General features: G+C 44.0%; 1 protein-coding gene across 1 annotated transcript; it reads right to left on the bottom strand.

Annotated features, from left to right (window-relative positions):
- Window positions 1-2,511: 2,511 nt before the first annotated feature.
- Window positions 2,512-20,616, bottom strand: LOC132897878 (annexin A4-like). Its single transcript, XM_060939131.1, has 15 exons — window positions 20,509-20,616; window positions 12,275-12,685; window positions 12,115-12,146; window positions 11,850-12,005; window positions 10,959-11,046; window positions 6,758-6,852; window positions 6,231-6,344; window positions 5,807-5,897; window positions 5,288-5,367; window positions 5,124-5,180; window positions 4,901-4,994; window positions 4,687-4,782; window positions 4,352-4,410; window positions 3,254-3,376; window positions 2,512-3,163 (listed from the first exon to the last, which is right to left on the bottom strand). Exons 2-15 carry the CDS (start codon window positions 12,672-12,674, stop codon window positions 3,104-3,106), a joined length of 1,545 nt encoding a protein of 514 aa, XP_060795114.1. The 5' UTR covers window positions 12,675-12,685; window positions 20,509-20,616; the 3' UTR covers window positions 2,512-3,103.
- Between the last annotated feature and the right edge of the window lie 881 nt (window positions 20,617-21,497).

Below are 21,497 nucleotides of genomic sequence, written 5' to 3'. Positions count from 1 at the left end.
CCACGATCACCTAGCAACGGCGACTGGCTGCGTGCGCAAACATTCGGTGAGGCCGCACAAGCAGCTGCCTACAATATACCCGCTTACGTGAAAACTATTAATATGTTAAGTGGCTGCGAGAAACATTAATGATTTGTGTTTATTTCAATGGGGGATAATGTGAGGAAGTAAAAAACCAGGACAAAACGTGTCCCGGGAAGGTTATTCCATTTTCCTGGACATTTTCCATTTTCCACAAAAAAACCGGGACAATCCCGGAAAAACCTGGACGTGTGGCAACACTAGTGTGTGTGTGTGTGTGTGTGTGTGTGTGTATTCCCTGAAAAGAGCCGGAATTTCTCTTCAGAATTCTCAAATTGTCTGAAGAATGTTACTGTAATACACTACAGAGCCAGTAGAGGGAGCACTTCAACAACTCATAGGGACTCGACCTGAACCGACAGACAGACAGACAGTCAGACAGACAGAGAGAGAGAGAGACAGTTCGATGGAGAAACCAGAGCATTTTTTAACAGTTACCAAATGGTCTCCCAGTGGCCAGATTTGGTCTCCTAGTCAATGCCAAACCAGCTTCACTGGGAGACCAAATTTTACACCAAGTTCTGTCTTATCATTTGGTTCAATCAGTTGCAATTAATTAACCAAGCAACATGTAAGTATACATTTAACAAGGAAACCTTGGCACTGCATTAACTATGTTGATATTATGCTGGCTGAAACGAGGATTCGTAATGCGGCAATTTGCATCACAGAATATACCGCAGCGGTGCAGCCGCATGGACTCTGAGGCCTGTGACTGTGCTGCCCAGACCAGTTGGTCTCCTCGTGGAAAATCCTTACAAAATGCTCTGGGAGAAACAGACAGATCTACACTACAGGGGAAAATGTAAAGCCTGCTCCCTTAAACACAGTGGGGTTAAACCACAATCACAAAAATGAGTCCACTTATAAATATCACATTTATTCTTTCAGTGAATCTCAGGTGGATCAGTGGAACATTCAGGAGCAGAAAGCTGTGTGCTTCTAATAAAGACATAAAACATTCCCCGGCCACTTTAATAGGAACGTGTTGTTGGTTCTAAGATCCCTGTTCTTGGCTGCAGGAGTGGAACCCAGTGTGTTCTTCTTTCTGCTGTTGCATGCTGAGATGCTTTTCTGCTCACCACGGTTGTAAAGAGTGATTATATGAGTTACTGTATCGTTCCTGGAAAAAAAAAAATCTCAAACCAGTCTGTCCATTTCCCTCTGACCCTCTCTGATCAACAAGGCGTTTGTTTCCACCCACAGAACTGTCGCTCACTCACTCAGTGTTTTTTGTTTTCCGCACCATTCTGTGTAAACTCTAGAGACTGTTGTGTGTGAAAACCCCAGGAGGAGATCAGCAGTTTCTGAAACACTCAAACCTCACACTCATCTGGCTCAAACCAACACCCATACCACAGTGAAAGAAAGAAAGAAAGTCACACTTCACTGTGAGATCACAGTTTTTCCCATTCGGATGTTTGAACATCGTGAACATTAACTGAAGCTCCTGATTTGTATCTGCGGGATTTGATGCATCGTGATTTTCTGCTGTCGAGGGATCGGCTGATTACAGAACTGCAGAAAACAGATGCAGGTGGATGGAGGGGTGTTCTTAATAAAGTGGCCAGTGAGTATATTACAGTACACATTTGAATGATGTTCATGAAATAAATCTGTACTGAGTGCTGTTTATTTTACAGATTTACAGAAATCCCAGATGACACACAAGTCTTAGAACTCTGGGCCTCGAGACACTCACAGCCCTGGGTTCTTCAGTTGTCCCTGTAGAACTTTGGAACCCTGAACGATCCCATGTGGAGCCCTTTTATGAAGCTAAAAGCTCTTCGCTGCTGAGTTGGTGGTGTGTGTTACGGATGTACAGACAGACAGTGTGACATGAACGTCTCTCAGCAGACCTTCAGTCAACTCTCAGGTGTCTTCTGAGCCACATGGAAATTCTCAGATAAAACCATTAAAGCACCAGAGATTGTTCAGAAACATCCGAGTCTCCAGAAGAAACATGTCGAGAAAACCTGAGTGCTGAAGGACCTGAGAGAACTCACGCAGCTTTAAAGGCAAAACATCACAAGAAACACACAGAATTACTCCAATTTATGTAAAACACACTGATTTACTCCGGTTTACACGCCGTCACGGTGGCGCAGTGGCTATCACTGTCACCTCACAGCAAGAAGGTTCTGGGTTCGTGGTTGACTGGAGTTTCTCTCTGTGGGTTTCCTCCAGGTGCTCCGGTTTCCTCCCACAGTCCAAAGACGTGGATTAGTTCAACTGGCTGCTCTAAAAAGTGTGTGTGTGTGTGTGTGTCCGCCGTCCAGCTGACCCAGTTTGGATCCCTCTGGTGTGCTGTAATCTCCCAATAGAATTCATGGAAGTTAGTCGAGGATTGCTGACCCTCAACTATGAGGATGACAGACAGACAGACAGACAGACTCTGGTTTACATAATAAAGACACTGAATTACTCCGGTTTAATGACTGATATTCTTCATCTCTTTATTACGTGGAGAAATGTATGGTTTCATTTTTAACATCTTGGTGCACAGGACTGGATATAATGAGACAGACAGACAGGCAGAATGAAAGACAGATAGAAAGAATAACAGAGAGAAAGACAGATTGGAAATATAGCAGATGGAGAGACAGACCTATTGACAAAGGTGGGTGCAAAGACAGAAAAGTTTAAAAGACAGACAGAATGATTAAAAGACAGACAGGTATAAATGCAGTAGGTTCAGTAATGAATGGACAAACTAATGTTCTTACTTCTGAATTTATTGTGATTGTTAGTTACACACACACATAAAATGCGTAGTAGTTTATAAAGGCACATACACTATAAGGCCATAATGATTGTACTTCCTGTGTAAAATAGTTCACTATGTGGGAGTAAGCTGCTATAAACTCTGTAGAAATATGACACAGGTTTTAACACACACACACACACACACACACACACACCAGGCTGAAGGATCAGCAGTGTGAGATTGACATATGAATATATATGTGTGTGTGTGAGTGAGTGAGATGGTGTGTCATGGTGTGCGATGGCGTGTGTACTCTTAATCACTTCCTCCACACAGCTTCAGCAGCAACTTCTTGTAGTCACCAGACGTGTCACCCTGCAAAAAACACGCACACGCTAGTAGTCCACACACTTAAAAAATTGTGTGTCTGTGTGTGTGCGCGTGTGTGTGTGTACGTGTACTCACCGAGATGTCGACGTAAAGGGATTTGCCGTAGTTGCGCAGGTATTCCTGTCTAATGTCCAACATGTCGACCTCAGAGCGAGTCACCATGATACGGATCAGGGTTCGATCCTTAGTCCCCGCCCCCTACAGACAGACAGAAAGTGAGACATACAGAGGGGAAGATGGATGGAAAGACAGACAGGCAGATAGACAGAGATAATGAAGAACAGCCAAAGAGAATGAAAGAAAAACAGATGGAAAGAGACAGAGAGAGGGACAAACAGAAAAGTAAGAAAGACAGACAGACAGACAGGTTGTGTAGTGAGCCGAAGATGGAGCTTTAACTCCGCCTTCAGCTCAGTGTCTGACCTCACTGTAGAGTTTCATACCATGAAACTGGTAATTAACACACACACACACACACACGCACTACAGCATTTAAAGTTCCGGAGTCTTTTATCCAAAGAGTTTTAGACCAGTTTGCTGGTGCTGGGATTTGAATTCACAACCTTCTGATCATTAGCCCAAAGCTTTAACTCATTAGTCCTTTACACAGTTCTCCTCATTCCAGCTGTGGTTTAAACCTCATGTACATCATCACCCCTTCTCCACCCCGGGCCGGGTCAGAGCCGGTGCCTAATCACAAACCAGTTCTTCTCATTGTGACGGTCAAAGAACCGGCTCTCGGCTTGGAAAACGGGTTCCAGGGTGGCACCAACTCTTTGCTGGTCTAGAACCAAGAACTGCTTCGGTCCAGGGCTGGGGGCGGGGTTATCACCAACAAGACCAATGGAAACTTTGTGACTTTGTATAGTGCCTAGTCTGATTAATATAAGGAAGAGAGAGATGATGTAGTCCATCACTGTTGTTGTGCTTGATGCTCGCAGTGTGGGCGTGGCTCCCGGTGGGTGGGGTAGGGGTGGGTGTTGGGTCAGGGCCTGGATCAGTAGCTGAACTCACATATACTAACCTGAACTAACTTCACCAATGTAAACCAAGAGACCTGGAGAAGTTGTGGCTCAAAGGTCAACTCTTTGGCCTACTGATTGGAAGGTTGTGAGTTCAAGTCCCAGCACTGTGCACAGGGCCCTAATCCTCAAGTGCACAGTTGTTCTGTACCTTCAGAGCCTTGTGGAGTCTCTCCGCGAAGAAGCCGGGTGTGTTCTTGATACACTTCACTAAAACACACACACACACAGGAGACAAATAAAGCCCCAACACCGTCATGGCACAAACAAAAGGACAGCGTGCGTTAGGCGCAGTTCTAGGAAACGAGGTGTGGTTTCAGACATACAAGTGCGTGCACGCACACACACACAGTTCTAATGCTTATTTAGTAGTAGATGGAATGTTTTGCAGCACTGAACCCATCAGACACACCCACAAAAACGTGGCACAATATATTTGAATTGCTAATCAGTTCATATATTTGAATATGCAAATGAGGGACCCACCCACTGCCAGCATGCCACTCTCCAGATTTCCATGCATCTCACTGGCGATGCTCTTCTCAAGGTCCTTTCCACACATCTGCTGGTACTCATGAAACACTACACACGCAAAATGAATATGTATAGGACATTACATTATGCGGTGTTGTGTAACATTGGGTATTATTGTACAGCAGCTGCAGCATGCCGTGTGTGTGTGTGTGTGTGTAGTGTGTACCCTGTCGCAGGTGTGGTTTGCTGCGTGAACACAGAACGGCATTGAACTGAGACTCATCCGTCCCGAGTTTCTTCACTCCTGCACTGTAGAGTGCCTAACACACACACACACACACACACACACACTTGAAGGGCTGGCCTCATGACATGATGCAGATGATATAACACACACACACCGTGAATTTTATTAGGAACTGATGAAGGAATGCGTTCCTCTGCCTCACCTGAGCATCCTGCTTGGCCACAGACACGTCCACGGTCTCGCGCTCATCACGGTTCCCCTAAAACACAGACAAACGGAGTCTGTATTACCCATCATGCACTTCTCTTCATTATAGGCGTGAATATTAATCACTCACTCACAGTGTGACTGATAAACGAGTCTCACCTGGCTGAGGGAAACCAGCAGCCTGCGGAAGTGACCCGAGGTGTCATGGATGATGGCGTCCTCCAGAGTTTTACTGTATTCTGGGGAACACACACTTATCTTTATTATCTACACACACACACACACACACACACACACACACACTAAGAACATGCAGATGTTATTTCAGTCGTATCCCCAGAACAGCAGAGACATGTTTGATGCCTTTAGTTCTGTACTGCAGTGATGATGCTGAAATTATTATTATTATTTTAAAAATCATTCTGGTGTGGTGTGGTGTGGTGGTGTTACAGGCGGATACAGGAGATATTTTGGCCAGAAATAAATTCCGTCGCATTTCAGACATTTTGGAAAATTTGGAGAAGACACACGTGTCCTTGAACACTGTTGTTGTTGTTTAGTGCTTCATGTATTAATCTCCTAAACGAGTATGAAACTTTAAAATAAATTCACTTCATAAGCATGAGGAGTACGTACGTGTGTGTGTGTGTGTGTGTGTGTGTGTGTGTGTGCACTCACCCGCTTTATAAATACGGTTGATCTCTTGAATCTCAGCGTTGGAGCGAGACGCCAGAATCTCAATCAGACATTTTTCATCTGTCCCTGCACCCTGTACACACACACACACACACACACACACACACACACACACACACACACACACACACACACACCATTAAAGAACTCCTGTCCCGTGTCCAACACCCTAACGTCCCATCTTTCTGAATTGTGAAACAGATTTGCATGGTGTTTCTCGACTGTTTGCATGTCACAGGTGCGATACAGATGCAGACCAAAGTCTCGAACGCACTCCCATCGTTACTGCTACAGAAAACACAAATCACAGCCCACCCTCTCACTCGCTCACCCTGAAAATGCAATTCAAAAAGACACGCAGCTTTACAAACTACCAGACAGTCCAAGGCTTTCCTGCTCCACTCACCGCGATGGCGTTATGGAGCTCGGCGGCGTCGTACTCGGCCTGGCTCTTCAACATGGCCACCACAAGAGTCTCAAAGTTCCCAGATATCTCCGACTTTATATCATGGATCAGATCCTGCAGAAAAACAGAGACAAGAAACAAGGCATCAAATCTCACACACCTGGACGTTTGGAGTTTTCGGGATGTCCATCACGCTGAAACTGAACAGTGAGATTTGAACTCGGAAAAGTATTTGATTTAATCTAAAACTCAGCCACGAGTGTAAAGCCTCCTGAAACCCTACACCTGCTACTGAATCACATCCCAAGCTCAGGCTCGAACTGAACCGGAGACCCTGGAGCTGCGACGAAGCAACACTACCAACTCTGTCCATGTGCACAGTAACGCTGGAGTGCCTTCTGAAGTGAAAAGAACCTGAAGTGACTTTCAACTGCTCAGCTACAGGATGAGAAGAACACAGAACCGTATGGATTCCGGATCTATTCCCTAATTTTTCAGTTCGATGTTTCAGAAGTTCCCTGTCTCACCTTCCCGTAAGTGGTCTTGTAAGCTTTAACCAATGGCACACGCTGCTTACAGGAGCGGCTCCCGAGTAACTCGATGATGGCGTTCTCATCAGTGCCTACAAAACCATAACAAACAAGTCAACAACCTCATACACATACAAACAAACAAGTAAACAAACAAACAAACAAAAATCAGGAATGCAGTTCATGCTATGATAGCTGGGGAGTCTAGCTAAGATTACGAACATTAAAAAAGCACTTTTAGCTATGATTCACTTTTAAATAAATAAATAAATAAATAAAAGTGTTGATTAATTTTCTGTAACAGCAGCTCTGACAGTTGTGCAGCTACAAATCACAGGATTATATTAATGCAGTCATATTAATGCATGATCATTCCAATAGTATAGAAACAGCTCGGCATGTAACGATACATTGTTCGATGATAAATCGCAATACAAATTTATGACGATTCTAATCGTGATTATTATGAGGCTGCGTAATCTCTTAGCTGTGATTGTGTGATTTAAACACAGAGGTGCAATAATGTAAAATATCAGGAATACACGACTTCGGGGCGGCACGGTGGTGTAGTGGTTAGCGCTGTCGCCTCACAGCAAGAAGGTCCGGGTTCGAGCCCCGTGGCCGGCGAGGGCCTTTCTGTGCGGAGTTTGCATGTTCTCCCCGTGTCCGCGTGGGTTTCCTCCGGGTGCTCCGGTTTCCCCCACAGTCCAAAGACATGCAGGTTAGGTTAACTGGGGACTCTAAATTGAGCGTAGGTGTGAATGTGAGTGTGAATGGTTGTCTGTGTCTATGTGTCAGCCCTGTGATGACCTGGCGACTTGTCCAGGGTGAACCCCGCCTTTCACCCGTAGTCAGCTGGGATAGGATCCAGCTTGCCTGCGACCCTGTAGAACAGGATAAAGCGGCTACAGATAATGAGATGAGATGTGACTTCACTGTAGGCAAAAGTAGCACAGCTCTAAAGTGGTGAAAACACAAAAAAACATCTAAATTGGGAAAGAGCTGTTGTGTGACTGACTGTACAAATAGATTTGACAAAAAAAATCAGAGCTCTCATTTAACAGACTGCTGAACGATAAAGAAAAGAGAAGCAAATGGAGGTACAGCTAAATGTTTTACTCCAACATTTAGAATTGTGGGCAAATAATTATTGTTGGGTTTTTTTGGAAAATGAAACAACGTTTTTTTTGTTAAGAAAACTTAACAAAAGGAATATTTAAGTTGATAAAGAATAGGAAAATAAACGTTGCATTTTTTTTAATAAAATTTTCTTCATTTAATTTAAAAAAAAAGATTGTGAATAGAATCGAATCATGAACTGAGTGAATTTTTTTATCTTATTTAGCTACATATTTTTTAAAATCACATTGCACATTAATTTTATGATCTTATTGGTTTTATATCCTCTTTTGATTTTATGACTGATCTTATATATTGTGATTGATTTTATGATCTTATGTTTGATTTTTATGATTCTATTTGGTTTTATGTCTTTAGTCTTGCCTCATTATTTCTTTCCTTCTATTCTTCTTATTAATGCCTGCCATGGATTGTATTGCATTTGCCTCGACTGTAAAGTGCTTTGGGTCAACTCTGTTGCTTCTAAATGTGCTGTAGAAATAAAGTGACTTGATTTGAATCATTACACGAGTACGAACAGCTGCATTAATAATAAAAAAGATTAAAAACATGTGCAATCAATGATACAGTGAAGTCTTCTGTATGGAAAAATGTGTTTGTTTAACTTTTCTGGAAGGAGTCTCCAGTGCCAGAGGTAAAGCTGTAACTTTAAGCTTTCTGACATCTTCAGGACAGAGGAGTTTATGGTTCTTTGTGGTTTCTCAGGAACATGACTACAAGTTTAGTGATTTCCTGCAGTGTTCTGTGATGGTTGCAGGGATGGGAATGAAAAATATTTTTAAAAAGTCTGAAAAAAGATGGGGGTTTGGGGGCCGCAGGGGCAGAACCCCGGTGGGGGCCCAGGGGGCTGGAGCTAATGATTTTTGGCTTTTTTTTTTTTTTACCCCAAAACCATCAATTTTATCAGCAAAAAGTTTCAATGTATTTGGAAATAAATTCCCCTTCTTGGTGGACGAGCAGGTGAAAATGATTAATATGGTACAAGAGACTTGTTTTTAATCAATTCACATTTGATGATTTCAAAAAATCACTGCACCTTTTAATATAAACGAGCTCTACAGCATTATATTTCTGCATTTTAGCTATTCATGTCTTTGAATACTCTAATCCTTTACAATGAAGTGCAAACCAGAAAAAAGTTCTATCATATAATTCTCTGAAGCTTTCTTCTGATGTTATCATGGTAGCAGGAGGTCTTGCGTATTAAGCAGGCAACATTACATCACTCATCACTTCCCTTTCAACTGTTGTGTGGACTAACAGTTTTATCTGGACAGGATGTTGTGTAATGTAATACAGATACCATACGGCCAATCTGAAGATCAAGATGGTGAGTTTGAGTTAAAGAACAGGCGTGTACAATGGGCATTGCATACTGGAAATTTTTTTAAAATCAAAAACTATAAGTTCATCTCGGCCTAAAAAATTTGGGCAGACGCTCCCGCGCGGCTCATGCCAGCAATCCCCCCCCGTCCCCCTATGAAATGAGCAATAAGTAGGAGAGTTATACACGCTATCATACCTAAAATTTTATCAGAAATATAGATATGATACTATGATTCTCCCCAACATGCTACATTAGATAAGCTAACCCCATTTATAAAAGATACACACTTATATATGACGTGTATTTGATATATATGATGTATATTCATACATTGTTACTTTACGGAAATCTTCAGTAAGTTTGGTCTTTTCATGCCAGCCTGTTGTAGACCTAAATATGATGCACATGAAATGACGCTCTTCACCTCAACATGTCCTTTACAATCATTGAAGCCACCATGGGCAATGCTGAAACCACTGCTGCAAACAGTACATCGCGCGAAACTGTCATTATTGTTGACCCTTATTAGACAGGGAGATTATTAAGGCCAATTTATGCTGACAACGCAGTCCTTGCAGATGGCGTCGCAGATGGCGTCTGCCTAGCCCCCCCCACTTTCGCAGACACTCTGCGCGCACCTCCCAAAAATTGTGACCACCGCAGAAGCCTCGCAGACAGCGTTGCAGACAAGAGGGCTCTGATTGGTCCACTCTACATCCGCTGTACACGCACTTCCGCTTCCCTACTTTCCCGGTTTGTTTTGTTTTCACGACCGGCATTTTTAAAAACACGAGCGAAGATGGAGCAGCACGAAGAGCGGTTGATCGAGGAAGTGAGGAAGTACGTACATCTATACGACTCCAGTTCTAGTCATTATAAGTAACCGGAGGATGAACACTCCACTAATCACACCCACCAACTACTCCTAGCGATTTCGCGACTTCGCACCCCCTTGCGTTGTGGCGGTGAATAACATCGCGCACGCCTATTACTCCCCGCTCAACAATAAATTACAACTGTCTGAGAAAAGCTGTCTGCGAAAGCCTTGTCGCAAGAGCATGCAGAGGCCCTTACACAGGGAGATTATTAGGCAGGGAGATTCTTTTGTGTAATCTGAGCTGAAGTGGGTTTTGTATTTTGGTTTTTTGGGGCGCGCTCTCTCTGCCATGCCGATCCTGTAGGCTGCACTGACTCAACTGAAAACTCCGGTCCTCGAGAAAAGGGATAAAAGCCCGCCCATACCGAAAGCTGATTGGGTTACTCAGCAAAATAAGACAATCAGGATGCTCTTTGTCTAGCATGCGCTACATGAACAGGCACACACGCAGTCTTTCTTGCACACTCCGTCATATGCGCACATTCTAAGATGCGCGATGCAGACATTAATGTTGCGCGTGCACGCTCTTGCTCGCTTGCTCTAGATTCTGGGAGATATTCTACAATTTGCGGGCATCAGGGAACCGCTATCAATATGCGGGAGACTCCCGGAACTTCCAGGAGACTTGGGATGTCTGCGTTATAAGGTGACCACAGATCGTTAACCATACACCCCGCCCCCGAAAATTTCTCAACGGATTTACATCGACCTCAAAAACGATCATTTTGGTCTGAAAAAGTCGGAAATCCGCCGATTGGCGGAAAATTCTCATCCCTGTGGTTGAGATTGCTAGCATTAGAAATGGGTTCTACGTGGAACATCTGAGACTTAAAAAGCATCGCTGACTGACTCACCAAAGCCCTTCATGGCTTTGCGGAGAACTTCAACATCTCGTAGAGGGTCAGCACCAGGGGCGTCCTTTATGGTGCCACGAAAACCTTGCTGCAAAAAAAAAAAAAAATTTAAATCAAAATACACGTATATAATATTAATGCACTACACAATTAAACTTGCTGATCATTCTATCAGTGCAGTAAAACACACACTGTCTCCTCAACTCCACCGAGTGTGGGACATGTCCAGTATGAGACCATTTAACATTCTGAGTGTGTGTGTGTGTGATTATTCTGTCCAACATTTCATCATTGGTAACATGGACAGGGTTCAGCTGAGGGTGTGAGATCACGCCTCATTCACTTAAACCTCAAAAATACTGAATACACCACATGGTAATGTTCCAGCAGTGCTATACCATAATAAGTCAGGGTGTGTATCCTTCATTCCAGAACAATCCAACATGCACCAGATACATTTACACAGCCAAACGTTCAGTAACATCATTTACAGCTGTTTCAGTTGAATTCTATGAGGCACGATAAGGTCCAGGACAATTCAGTGAGAAAATCTGTAAGGGAGTAAAATGATAGAGGGATGAGCAAAGGGGATTACAGAAGAACAACTGAACAGGATGACTGAAGGACAAGATGATGGCACACAAGAGAAGGTGATGATGGAGAGATGAGCAAAGGGTGAAATGGACGGGAGGTGAAAGGAGGAAGGAGAACAGCAGGGACAGGAAGGATGGAGGGTTGAGAAACAGGATGATGAGACAACGCAGGGACCGGACCATACGATGACAAAGAGATGAAGGAATGAGGACTGAATATGGTGAGTTTTTTGGACAGGATGTTGGGAACACACATAATTTCTAGCCAATCAGAATCCAGGATTTTTTAAAATCTTACCTTAAAAGCAGGAACTGCAGGTCCTCCAGAGCCAGGCATGCTGGGATATGAGGGGTTTGGGGCAGGAGCACCTCCAGGGTAATTTGGCATTGGTTGTTGCCCTGGCGCCGGACCTCCAGGACCTCCAGGATACCCCTGTGGCATCCCTCCTCCTGGCTGCACACAAAACACACAGGTATGAGACCTTCACAGTGAACTTCATAAAACGACATCATGTGCATTTGGTACCAAATAGACAAGATTGATCAAAGGTTGGGGTGCTTACCGCTCCAAACCCAGGCTGACCTCCCCATCCACCTGTAACGACAAAAAGGTCAACATTATCACTCATGGAAGAGGAAAAGTCATCAGTATTCCACACTACTTAAGCCAAATATCACAATCGATACATCATCCTGAACAGCATCTGCCTGCCTGGCATTTACCTTGGGGCATTCCAGAGTAACCTCCCGACTGGTCTTGAGGGTATCCGGGGTAGCCAGGGTAACCACCTCCCTGAGGGGGCTGCCCTGGATATCCACCTCCCTGAGGGGGCTGCCCTGGATATCCACCTCCCTGAGGGGGCTGCCCTGGATATCCACCTCCCTGAGGGGGCTGCCCTGGATATCCACCTCCCTGAGGGGGCTGCCCTGGATATCCACCTCCCTGAGGGGGCTGCCCTGGATATCCGCCCGGCTGTTGTGGAGGGTATGCACCTCCTGGTGGGTAACCCCCAGCCTGAGGGGGGTAACCAGGATATCCACCCTGCTGTTGGGGAGGGTAAGCACCCCCTGCTGGGAAACCACCATCCTGAGGTGGGTAACCAGGGTATCCAGGGTAACTCATTATGGCAAACTCTGAAGGAGGGAGGGAGGGAGAGAGAGAGAGAGAGAGAGAGAGAGGTTGGTATTAGGCTGGTCACAATTATTACTGCTTGCATGGTTCCCCAAAACAGTCCTCATGCTACCCTCTGAAAGTGTACAAAACCCCAAATACTCAGTGGCTAGTCCACGCTAACAATACAGCGTGTGGGATGAAACAGTTTATACCATGGCTAGGGATAATACTCGTTTTCGACTGCCTGTTACTTTCGCATATTTGGAATGATGAACATCGATTCAGTTTATGCTGCGATGCAACCATGAAAACAAACAACGAGGCAGTCTCGTCTGATAATTACGCTTCACTCCTGCACCGCTAAAGAGAAACAAAAAAGTAAGCGTTAACAGGTTAATTAAAAAGTGACGAATACAAAGCAAGAGAATGTAGCCATAACAACAATCACAAAATGGAGGTCTTGGTGTACAGTACGTGGAGATGAAGGAACACGGATATCGAGGCACTCCGTTTGTGTTACTCAGCTATCCGCTTGTTACATCCGACGTCAAGAGCCATTTCCGGAGACACGCCCCTTCAGTGGTGCCAACGTAGAGGCTAAGTCACTACGTTCAGCAATATTTTAGACCCCTTTAGTTTTAGTTACAACTTTAATTAAAAATTAATAGTTTTAGTTATCTTTAATTTCAAAAAACGTCTAGCAACAAAACTAGCAACTCTTTCAGCACACATCAGTGAGTGTGTTGAACTTGATGCTGCTCTCCAGCTCACATCATAGATGCTGTTAGACAAGTTTAAAAAGTAGGTTTGCTTGAATCACACCTGACTCACGCCTGATTTGTGCTTGTGACCCATCACCATTAACCACAGGCCCGCCCACAACCCATCACTGTTGACCACAGTCCCGCCCACAACCCATTACCATTGACCATGGTCCCACCCACAACCTATCACCATTGACCATGGTCCCGCCCATGATCTGTCACTGTTAACCATGGTCCTGCCCATGACAAGTCGCCATTAACCATGGTCCCGCCCACAACCCGTCACCGTTAACTACAGTCCCGCCCTCAACCTGTCACTGATATCCATGGTCTCACCCATGACCTGTTACTGTTAACCATGGTCCAGCCCACAATGCATCACTGTTGACCATGGACCCACCCACTACCCATCACCGTCGACCATGGTCCCACCCATGACCTATCACTGTTGGCCACGGTCCTGCCCATGGCCCGCCACCATTAACCATGGTCCCGCCTGCAACCCATCACCATTAACCACTGTTTGTCCCGCCCTCTCACCTCTTTGTTCTTCATTTTAAACTTTCTTTTTGAAGTTATTACATTTCATACTAAAAGTGAGTAAATATTTTCCTTCATGGCAAGGGTACAGTTTTTTGGACTCGGCTCTATTCCAACAGCGAGGGGCAGCACTGAGGCATGTTCAGAAGACGAGGCTTGGCTCCAGAAATACAGTCGTTACGTCACGGTTTAACATGCAGATGACGAGGTGAACCGTGTGCAGCGTCCCTGTGTGGTGAACACTGCTCAGTATGCATGAGGTGAGTGGGCGTGGCATTTATTTATTATTAGCCATTGTCCTTCGAACACAACAAGTCCCGATGAAACACATTTTACTGCCCTCGGGTTTCGGTTCCACTTACACATAGGAGACTCTTCTCAATATTACTCACACAAAGGACTTTTCACTGAGCTGACTCGTGTGTGTGTGTGTGTGTGTGTGTTAGAGCAGGTAAACACAATATATAATGTTCAGTGCTCAGTAAACACACCGTGGGTTCAGACATGTTTACAGAAAAGGGCCACACCTCTCGCTCCGCCTCACTGCTCCTCACCTCGCCCAGACAGCTGAATGAGCTGCTTTAAAGATCACGAGAAACAAAAATTCTAGTTTCTTCTGCAACTTATGTGTCCGGGCCGTTCTACTTCCACAATGACAAAGTTATTTGTGTTTGTAACAAGGACAAATCTGAGAGTTTAAAAAAAAATCTCTTAAAAGTGGTCATCATGAGTGTCGATTAAAGCCGATCACGTTTCAGACAGACGCTCCAATTTCTCACACTGAGCCTCATTTATTAATATCTTTCAATAAAATTGTGTGTACATGCTTTTGTAGGAGAAACTTTGATTTTCTTCGTCCTCATGTGTTGATCAGCGCCGCTCCGCTGTAAAATAGCAAACACATTCAGGGACCAGCTGCCTTACATCATCCACACACACAAACCTTCATGAAAGATAGAGCTCACAGAGAGAGAGCTGAAAACAACAAAATGACGGCTAAATGATGAAAAGCGCGCCCCCTGGGCATGGCCAGTAATAATACCCAGTGATGTAGCACAGCCATTGCTGTGTGCCAGGTGTGTAGGGTGCCATTACTTTTGCCCTTGTGAATTGTGTCACAGAATGTTCATTAGATTGGTGTGGAAGTGAAATAAATGTGATCAGTAGGGTGCATCAGTTGCCCTCACTTTCATAAAATCTGATGCGTTTTTGTTCGGCTGTTCCTTTTCACCAATAAAGACATCCTGTAAAATGTTTTGACCATATTCAAAAGTCTAATGGTGGCACCACGAGGTTCATTTTTTACCAAAAAACGCTTATTTTATATTTTCGCGTAAGGTTTGAATCACAATGTTGGACTCCATTTATTGATTTCTTGTGAGCCAGAGATCATGTTAAGAACCTTTGCAAGGGATTGAGAAGCATTAATGTGATTCATAATACATTTGTATTGTTTAAAAGTAGTTGAACAATGATTCAATGAGCAGCTAAAACTCAAACTGTGCTTGATAATATATTTAGAATATGGACTAAAAATGTGTATCTAATGCCGCTTTTCCACTACAAACGCGGCTGAGCCGTGCCGTGCCGAGTCGAGCTGAGTCGAGCTGAGCGGGGCTGTTGAAGTTGCATTTCGACTACAACCGCGCTGAACCGTGCTGGCTGGAAGTGGGTGGACACATTGGGTGGAGTTAGTGAAAGTGGGTGGACGTCACGTGATGTCGTTAAGCAGCGCAAACAGTGACATCAGTGACAGTGGCGGAACAAGTCAGAGCCGGGCCGGGGGCGGGGCAAATGACCGGGCCCTTTATTAAAGCTTATCATAACATCATTTTAGGCTACAAAATGTCCGCAACTGCGGTGTTTACCAATTTCAACACTACCGGGTGCAACTATATGTTATTTAGTACATCAAGTCCTTCAAACGAACATGTAACTCAGAAACAAAAAACATTAGGATACTGTACATGGCTCATAATAAAACATCAATAGCCTATACTGCGCACATTATTTGAAGGGCATACGAATGAGCGCTCAGAGTGGTGACAGGAAGAGTCAGAAATAAAAGGAGGGCGGTGCAAACCTCACTGAATGCACTGTGTTTACCAATTTCAACACTACGGGGTGCAACTATGTTATTTTGTACATTAAGTCCTTCAAACGAACATGTAACTCAGAAACAAAAAAACATTAGGCGACATACTGTACATGGCTCATAATAAAACATCAATAGCCTACTGCGCGCATTATTTGAAGGGCATACGGCGAGCCTTGCGCTCCGCGAACTCGTCCACGATGCTCTGTATGTCACTGATTCAGTGAGCTTTTAAGCGGTAGTCTCACGACCCGAATAGTAAACAATAAACATGGAGGACATGGAGTCGTTAGTGTGGCTGGTCTTGGTGCTGTGGCTTGTTGTCACCGACAACGCCAACAGATACTGGCAAGAGCGTATAGATGAGGCGAGGCGCATAAGGCTTCAGAAATTCTCGTAATTCGTAATTCTTCTTCTTCCGGGTTTGCGGTGTTTACAGATCCCAGCGCGCTCGCGGGGCGTGTGTGGGCATGTGAGGACACGCCTCCTCACCAATCAGTGCACAGGGGAGTGTCTGCTCACGCCCCCAACCTCACTCGGCACGGCTTGGCTCGCTTCAGCCCCACTCCAAAACGGTGCGAGTTTTAGGGGCTAAGCAGGGCTGAAACGAGCTGAGTCGTGCTGGTTTTTGGTAGTCGAAACGCGAGCCGTGTCGGGCTGAAGTGAGCTGAAGCGAGCTGAAGCGAGCTGAAAAAGGGTAGTGGAAAAGGGCCATAAGATATTTGGTATACTCTATAAGGTGCCATAATGTTTCATGAAAAGTGATCGAAATTTTGTCATAAAAGTCGTAAAATAGCAGCTTTTTCCATAACTTTGAGCTCCTGGTGCCGCCATTAAGCTTTTGAATTTTGTCAAAATATTTCACCCAGTGTGTTTTCTTACCAAAAGGAACATAAAAACAAAAATGCATCATGATCGGAGGAACTTTTCATTTTTAGGGGGCAACTGACGCACCCTAGTGATCAGTGTATAAAATCACGGACACTCAGTGATGATTATACAACCTGAAGCCAAGCCAAGGGTCACATTAGTGAGTCTGAATACGTAAATTTATGCAAATTTAGGAGTGAATCGTAGGATATGAAGAAGTTTTTTCAACAAACCAGATTTTCACAAACACCACATTTCTTGTCTAAATGTTCCTATAAACAATTTACAAGTAAATGAGTTCGTATCCAGGTTGATAAACGAGCCTGTGTTTGTTGTGGTGTGTGTGTGTGTGTGTGTGTGTGAGAGAGACACAGATGGACTTCAACTCCACCCTTAATGATCCTGAAACTCCCTCCAGCTGATTTGAATGAGTGTTTTACATGAGTCACGATTCAGAACCAGGACACGTACTGCACACTGACACTGACCTCGAGTTTGTACAAAATCAGCAGAACCTTCTGAAACACTCGGGAAGCTGCGGGACGTCAGAAATCTTGGTGAGCAGAAATCACGCGGTGCGGCCAGTCAGCGCTGTTTCAACACAACAGTGTCGCAAAAACAGTTCAGAGAGTTTCAAGACTGTGGGTTGAAACTCTCATGTTAGGCAAGCGTGTGTGTGTGTGTGTGTGTGTTCTCCCAGTCAGAAATTATTTTAGCAGACCTGATAAGATTCCTCTATCCTGATAACCTGCTTCTTAATTCAAAATTTAGAAAACTTCTCATTCAAAAGAAGCAGAAACACGACACTGATTCACTTCACCACCCGACTACTGATTCTTCTGATTCAAAATATATTAATTTTGATTTGTTTTAACTTAAATAAAGTGAGTTAACTCACTAGATTTTTCATTTAATCTACCTGATTTCTTCATTTGTTAAATTCAAACAGAAATTATATATTTTTTATTTTTATATAATTATTATTTTTGAAGTTTAAACTTTTTGATTTGTTTGACTCATTTGACTACAACTACCTGAATATGATTCCTTCAGCTCGTTAGATTTAAACTAGCAGGATTTTGATATATACAGTATTTTGATAAGTTACCGTAATTTGATTTAAACTCCCCAAGTTTAGAATTGTTTGAATTATTAATTGACTCAATTAATTAAGTAACGGCTCATTCAATTCATTTGATTCAAACTACCCGAGTTTTGATTTATTCAACTATGATTCATTCAATTAAAGGTGCGTTAGGTCAGATTAGTGAATTATTTTCAAGATTAATTCTCTAGCAGGTAAATATCCAGAAGTGTATCGCTGCCACACCAGAAAAAAATAAAATAAATCAGGATCATGTAATGAAGTGAAAAGTTTAACTCTATATTTTCATGTTATTTTGTAAAACGTTTCATATGACATGATAATTTGGTTTCATGTTATAACATGATAACTTTAAACTCATGTCTGGGTTGAGGTCATGGTGAGGTTCTGCTGTTACTGAACACGGTGGATGACACTGTCATAAGTATGTGCACTCTCAGAAGGGTTTTAAAACACACAGGGCTGTACAGGAGGAGTGAGTCTGACCCACTGGAGACGTCCGTCTGTGCCCCTCCCACTGATCGGTGAGAAATGATGCCTGCTCCAGTGGGTCCAGCTCATCCTTCCTCCTTCTGTGCATACCAAATTATCACATTATAATATGATAATATATTGTTATAACAATAAACTTTATGTTATTACATGATACTGATTTTCTTTTTATTTTTGTTGGTGTGGCAGCAATACGCTTCTGTATCAATAGTTGGGTTAGACATTTGAATAATTTTTTAACTCCTTGAGCCCACCCCCTTTCCTGCCCATTTTCACAAAGCTCCGCCCCCAGAGTTACAGCTGTCTGTAGATTAGTGTCTATAAAATGACTAAACCGGGACCACATGACACAAGTTCAGCCCTAATTTGACATGATTTTGTCGACGCATTTCCAGCGCTAATCCGGAATATGAATGAAACAACGGGAACGATGAAAGTGTGACGCAGTCAAAGAACAGCAAAGTGGAGTCTTGGACGCCCTGAAGCACCACAATGAAAAGTCTAACATGTCAGAATAATTTATATTTTCTCGCCTAGTCTGACAAATTCCTACAATATCTTCCTTGGTGGCCCTGATGGACAATTTCCTGACCCTCCTCCTCAATGGCATGCAAGGATGCGAGTGATGATAGTAAGCTGAGCTCAAACTTGTAAGCGTTGTGAATCTCCTTACATGAGACACAGCGAGAATTTATGGCACTATGATCACCGAATCTGACATGGTGACCATCGTGAAAGACAAAAACATCATGCGGTCTGATCACAGAGGCGCAGGATGGGAATGACCTTCCCATTGAGGTCAGAACCAACGAGCACCTTCAAGTGCAGACTGAAGACGCACCTCTTCGGGCTGCACCTCTCACCTGCTTCCCCGCCCACCGCGTACCGGTCCTGACCAACCCAGGCCGTGTTCCGTCCCGCCCGGGGTTAGTCGTTTGGGTTTTGTTTTTCTCTGTTTAGTTGTCCTTTGTATGGTTGATTTGTTTTGTTTTCCTTGACTGAGTGCTGTTACTTCAACAGAATATTACACTCTGTGTTTCACTTCTTCATTTAGCACGAGAACTTTCTTATCTAGAAGTTCAGCACTTTGTCTCCCTGACTTTGCACTTGTACGTTGCTCTGAATAACAGCGTCTGCTAAACGACATGTAATGTAATATAACCATCCCAACACAAATAAACCTCCTGGACCAGGAGTCAGGCTTTAAAATGGCTTTCTCAGGCTCCTCTCATCAGAATTCTGTCCTGAGGTTGTGGCTTAAACTCTTCTGTATCGTGTTCTGCATATTTTTCAGGTTATTTATACAAGTAATAAATAAAACTAGACAAAAACAATCCAGTTAAATTGTTAACAACAGTTTGGACAGATTATAGCCGCACACTGTCAGCAAGCGCTGCAGAAGGTCAACAGGAAACCGGGAGCAAAAATAAAAACACACCCTGAACTTCGCCCAGGCTTCTGAACCGATTCACTGAAAACGAACCGATTCCTCCACTCGTCCCTGAGCAGGGCTGTGGCAGTGAGACCTCAGGGAGGAGTGAGACACTGAGCAGTGAGACAGTGCCGTGTCAGTCTGCACCTTTACTCTCTCGCAGTTTGCTGGAGGTTTTAGTGTAAAATGGCTGCCATGGGACTCGAGCAGAGCCCCTTCAGCACCATTACAGCGCGTTACATAAGCACACAGCGTTCCGGGAAAGGAAGCAGTAAAACACACACACACACTGGAACTGTGGCGACACACACTCTCTCTCTCACACACACACACACACACACAGACAGATAGACAGGCAGTGGCGGGTGTACTCCCAGCGCGCGCAGGGTTGAGTAAAGAGAGCCGGGGTTTATCCCGAGATAAGAGCGCGCGCGGGTTTAACCCGGGATAAACACCCAGCTGTGAGAATAAACAAACAAACAAACAAACAACCCCTCCCCCCCGCAGTGGGATAAACCTGAATAAGATAAAGCACAGAGACTCACTGTGAGCGCGCGCAGCTCCAGCAGGAAGTGTGTGTGTTACTGCGCGCACACACACACATGCACGCGCGCACTGGGTGTGGTCTGCAGGGTCTATGACGTCACGACATCGGATTTCATGTTTCCAGGGCCGGGTTGTGGCGGGTGAGGAGCTGTCGGGGAGGGAAACGCTGAGCGCTGTGTGTGTATCTGTGGAGGCTGTGCAGAGTCAAACACTGCAGCAAAAAACAAAAGTGCTGCATGCAAGCAGCAGGAAACCTGTCTCTCTCTCTCACACTGTCTCACTCTCTCTCACACACACAAGTTGTCTGTTTGCTGAATGACTCCATGCCCACACAGTCTTTAAGCCACGCCCACTCATATAGCTAACATTTCAGAAATAATATACATTTCAAATTCAGCCACACACATCACTCATCTATCTATCTGTGTGTGTGTGTGTGTGTGTGTAAATCAGACCCACTCATACGACTTTTATTTCAATGTGCTTGAGCAAGCACACTAATATTGGAAACAAAGTCACATCCCTGGTTCTACATCAAGTTATTATTTCAGCCACACCCACTAATCCTGCTTTAATTTCTTTGTATAAAATGAAAGACGCACCCACATTCCCAATTAATGCTTTAAGCCAATCCCATTCATTCTGCTTTCATTTAAATGTAGCAGAGACATGCCCATGTTACACATGTATAGCCTTTAAGCCACGCCCACACATACAGCTGTATTTCTGTGTACATCCTCTCCCACATCCCAAGATAATGTTCTAAGCCACACCTATTAACATCACACTCATTTCTTATATAATCCCAAAGACACCCCCATATTCCATATTCCATGCCATATGGGTTCAAGCCACTCCCACTCACCTCATTTTGACTTCTATATATAATCTTAAAGACATGTTGACATTACCATCTATATACGCTATAAGCCATGTCTGCTTTAACTTTCATGTACGAATTAAAGGCATGACCGTTTTACAATAGTCC

Source organism: Neoarius graeffei, chromosome 14, assembly GCF_027579695.1.
Source record: "Neoarius graeffei isolate fNeoGra1 chromosome 14, fNeoGra1.pri, whole genome shotgun sequence".
In the NCBI taxonomy this organism is placed as follows: Eukaryota; Metazoa; Chordata; class Actinopteri; order Siluriformes; family Ariidae; genus Neoarius; species Neoarius graeffei.
Note: the sequence above shows the minus strand (reverse complement) of the source record. Positions and strands in the feature narration are given on the sequence as shown.

Coding starts and splice junctions, on each gene's coding strand:
- LOC132897878 (XM_060939131.1), bottom strand. CDS start 12,674: ATGAGTTACCCTGGATACCCTGGTTACCCACCTCAGGATGGTGGTTTC. Junction 6,345..6,757: donor ACAAGACCACTTACGGGAAG/GTGAGACAGGGA, acceptor GTTTTTCTGCAG/GATCTGATCCATGATATAAA. Junction 3,377..4,351: donor GACTCCACAAGGCTCTGAAG/GTACAGAACAAC, acceptor GTCTGTCTGTAG/GGGGCGGGGACTAAGGATCG.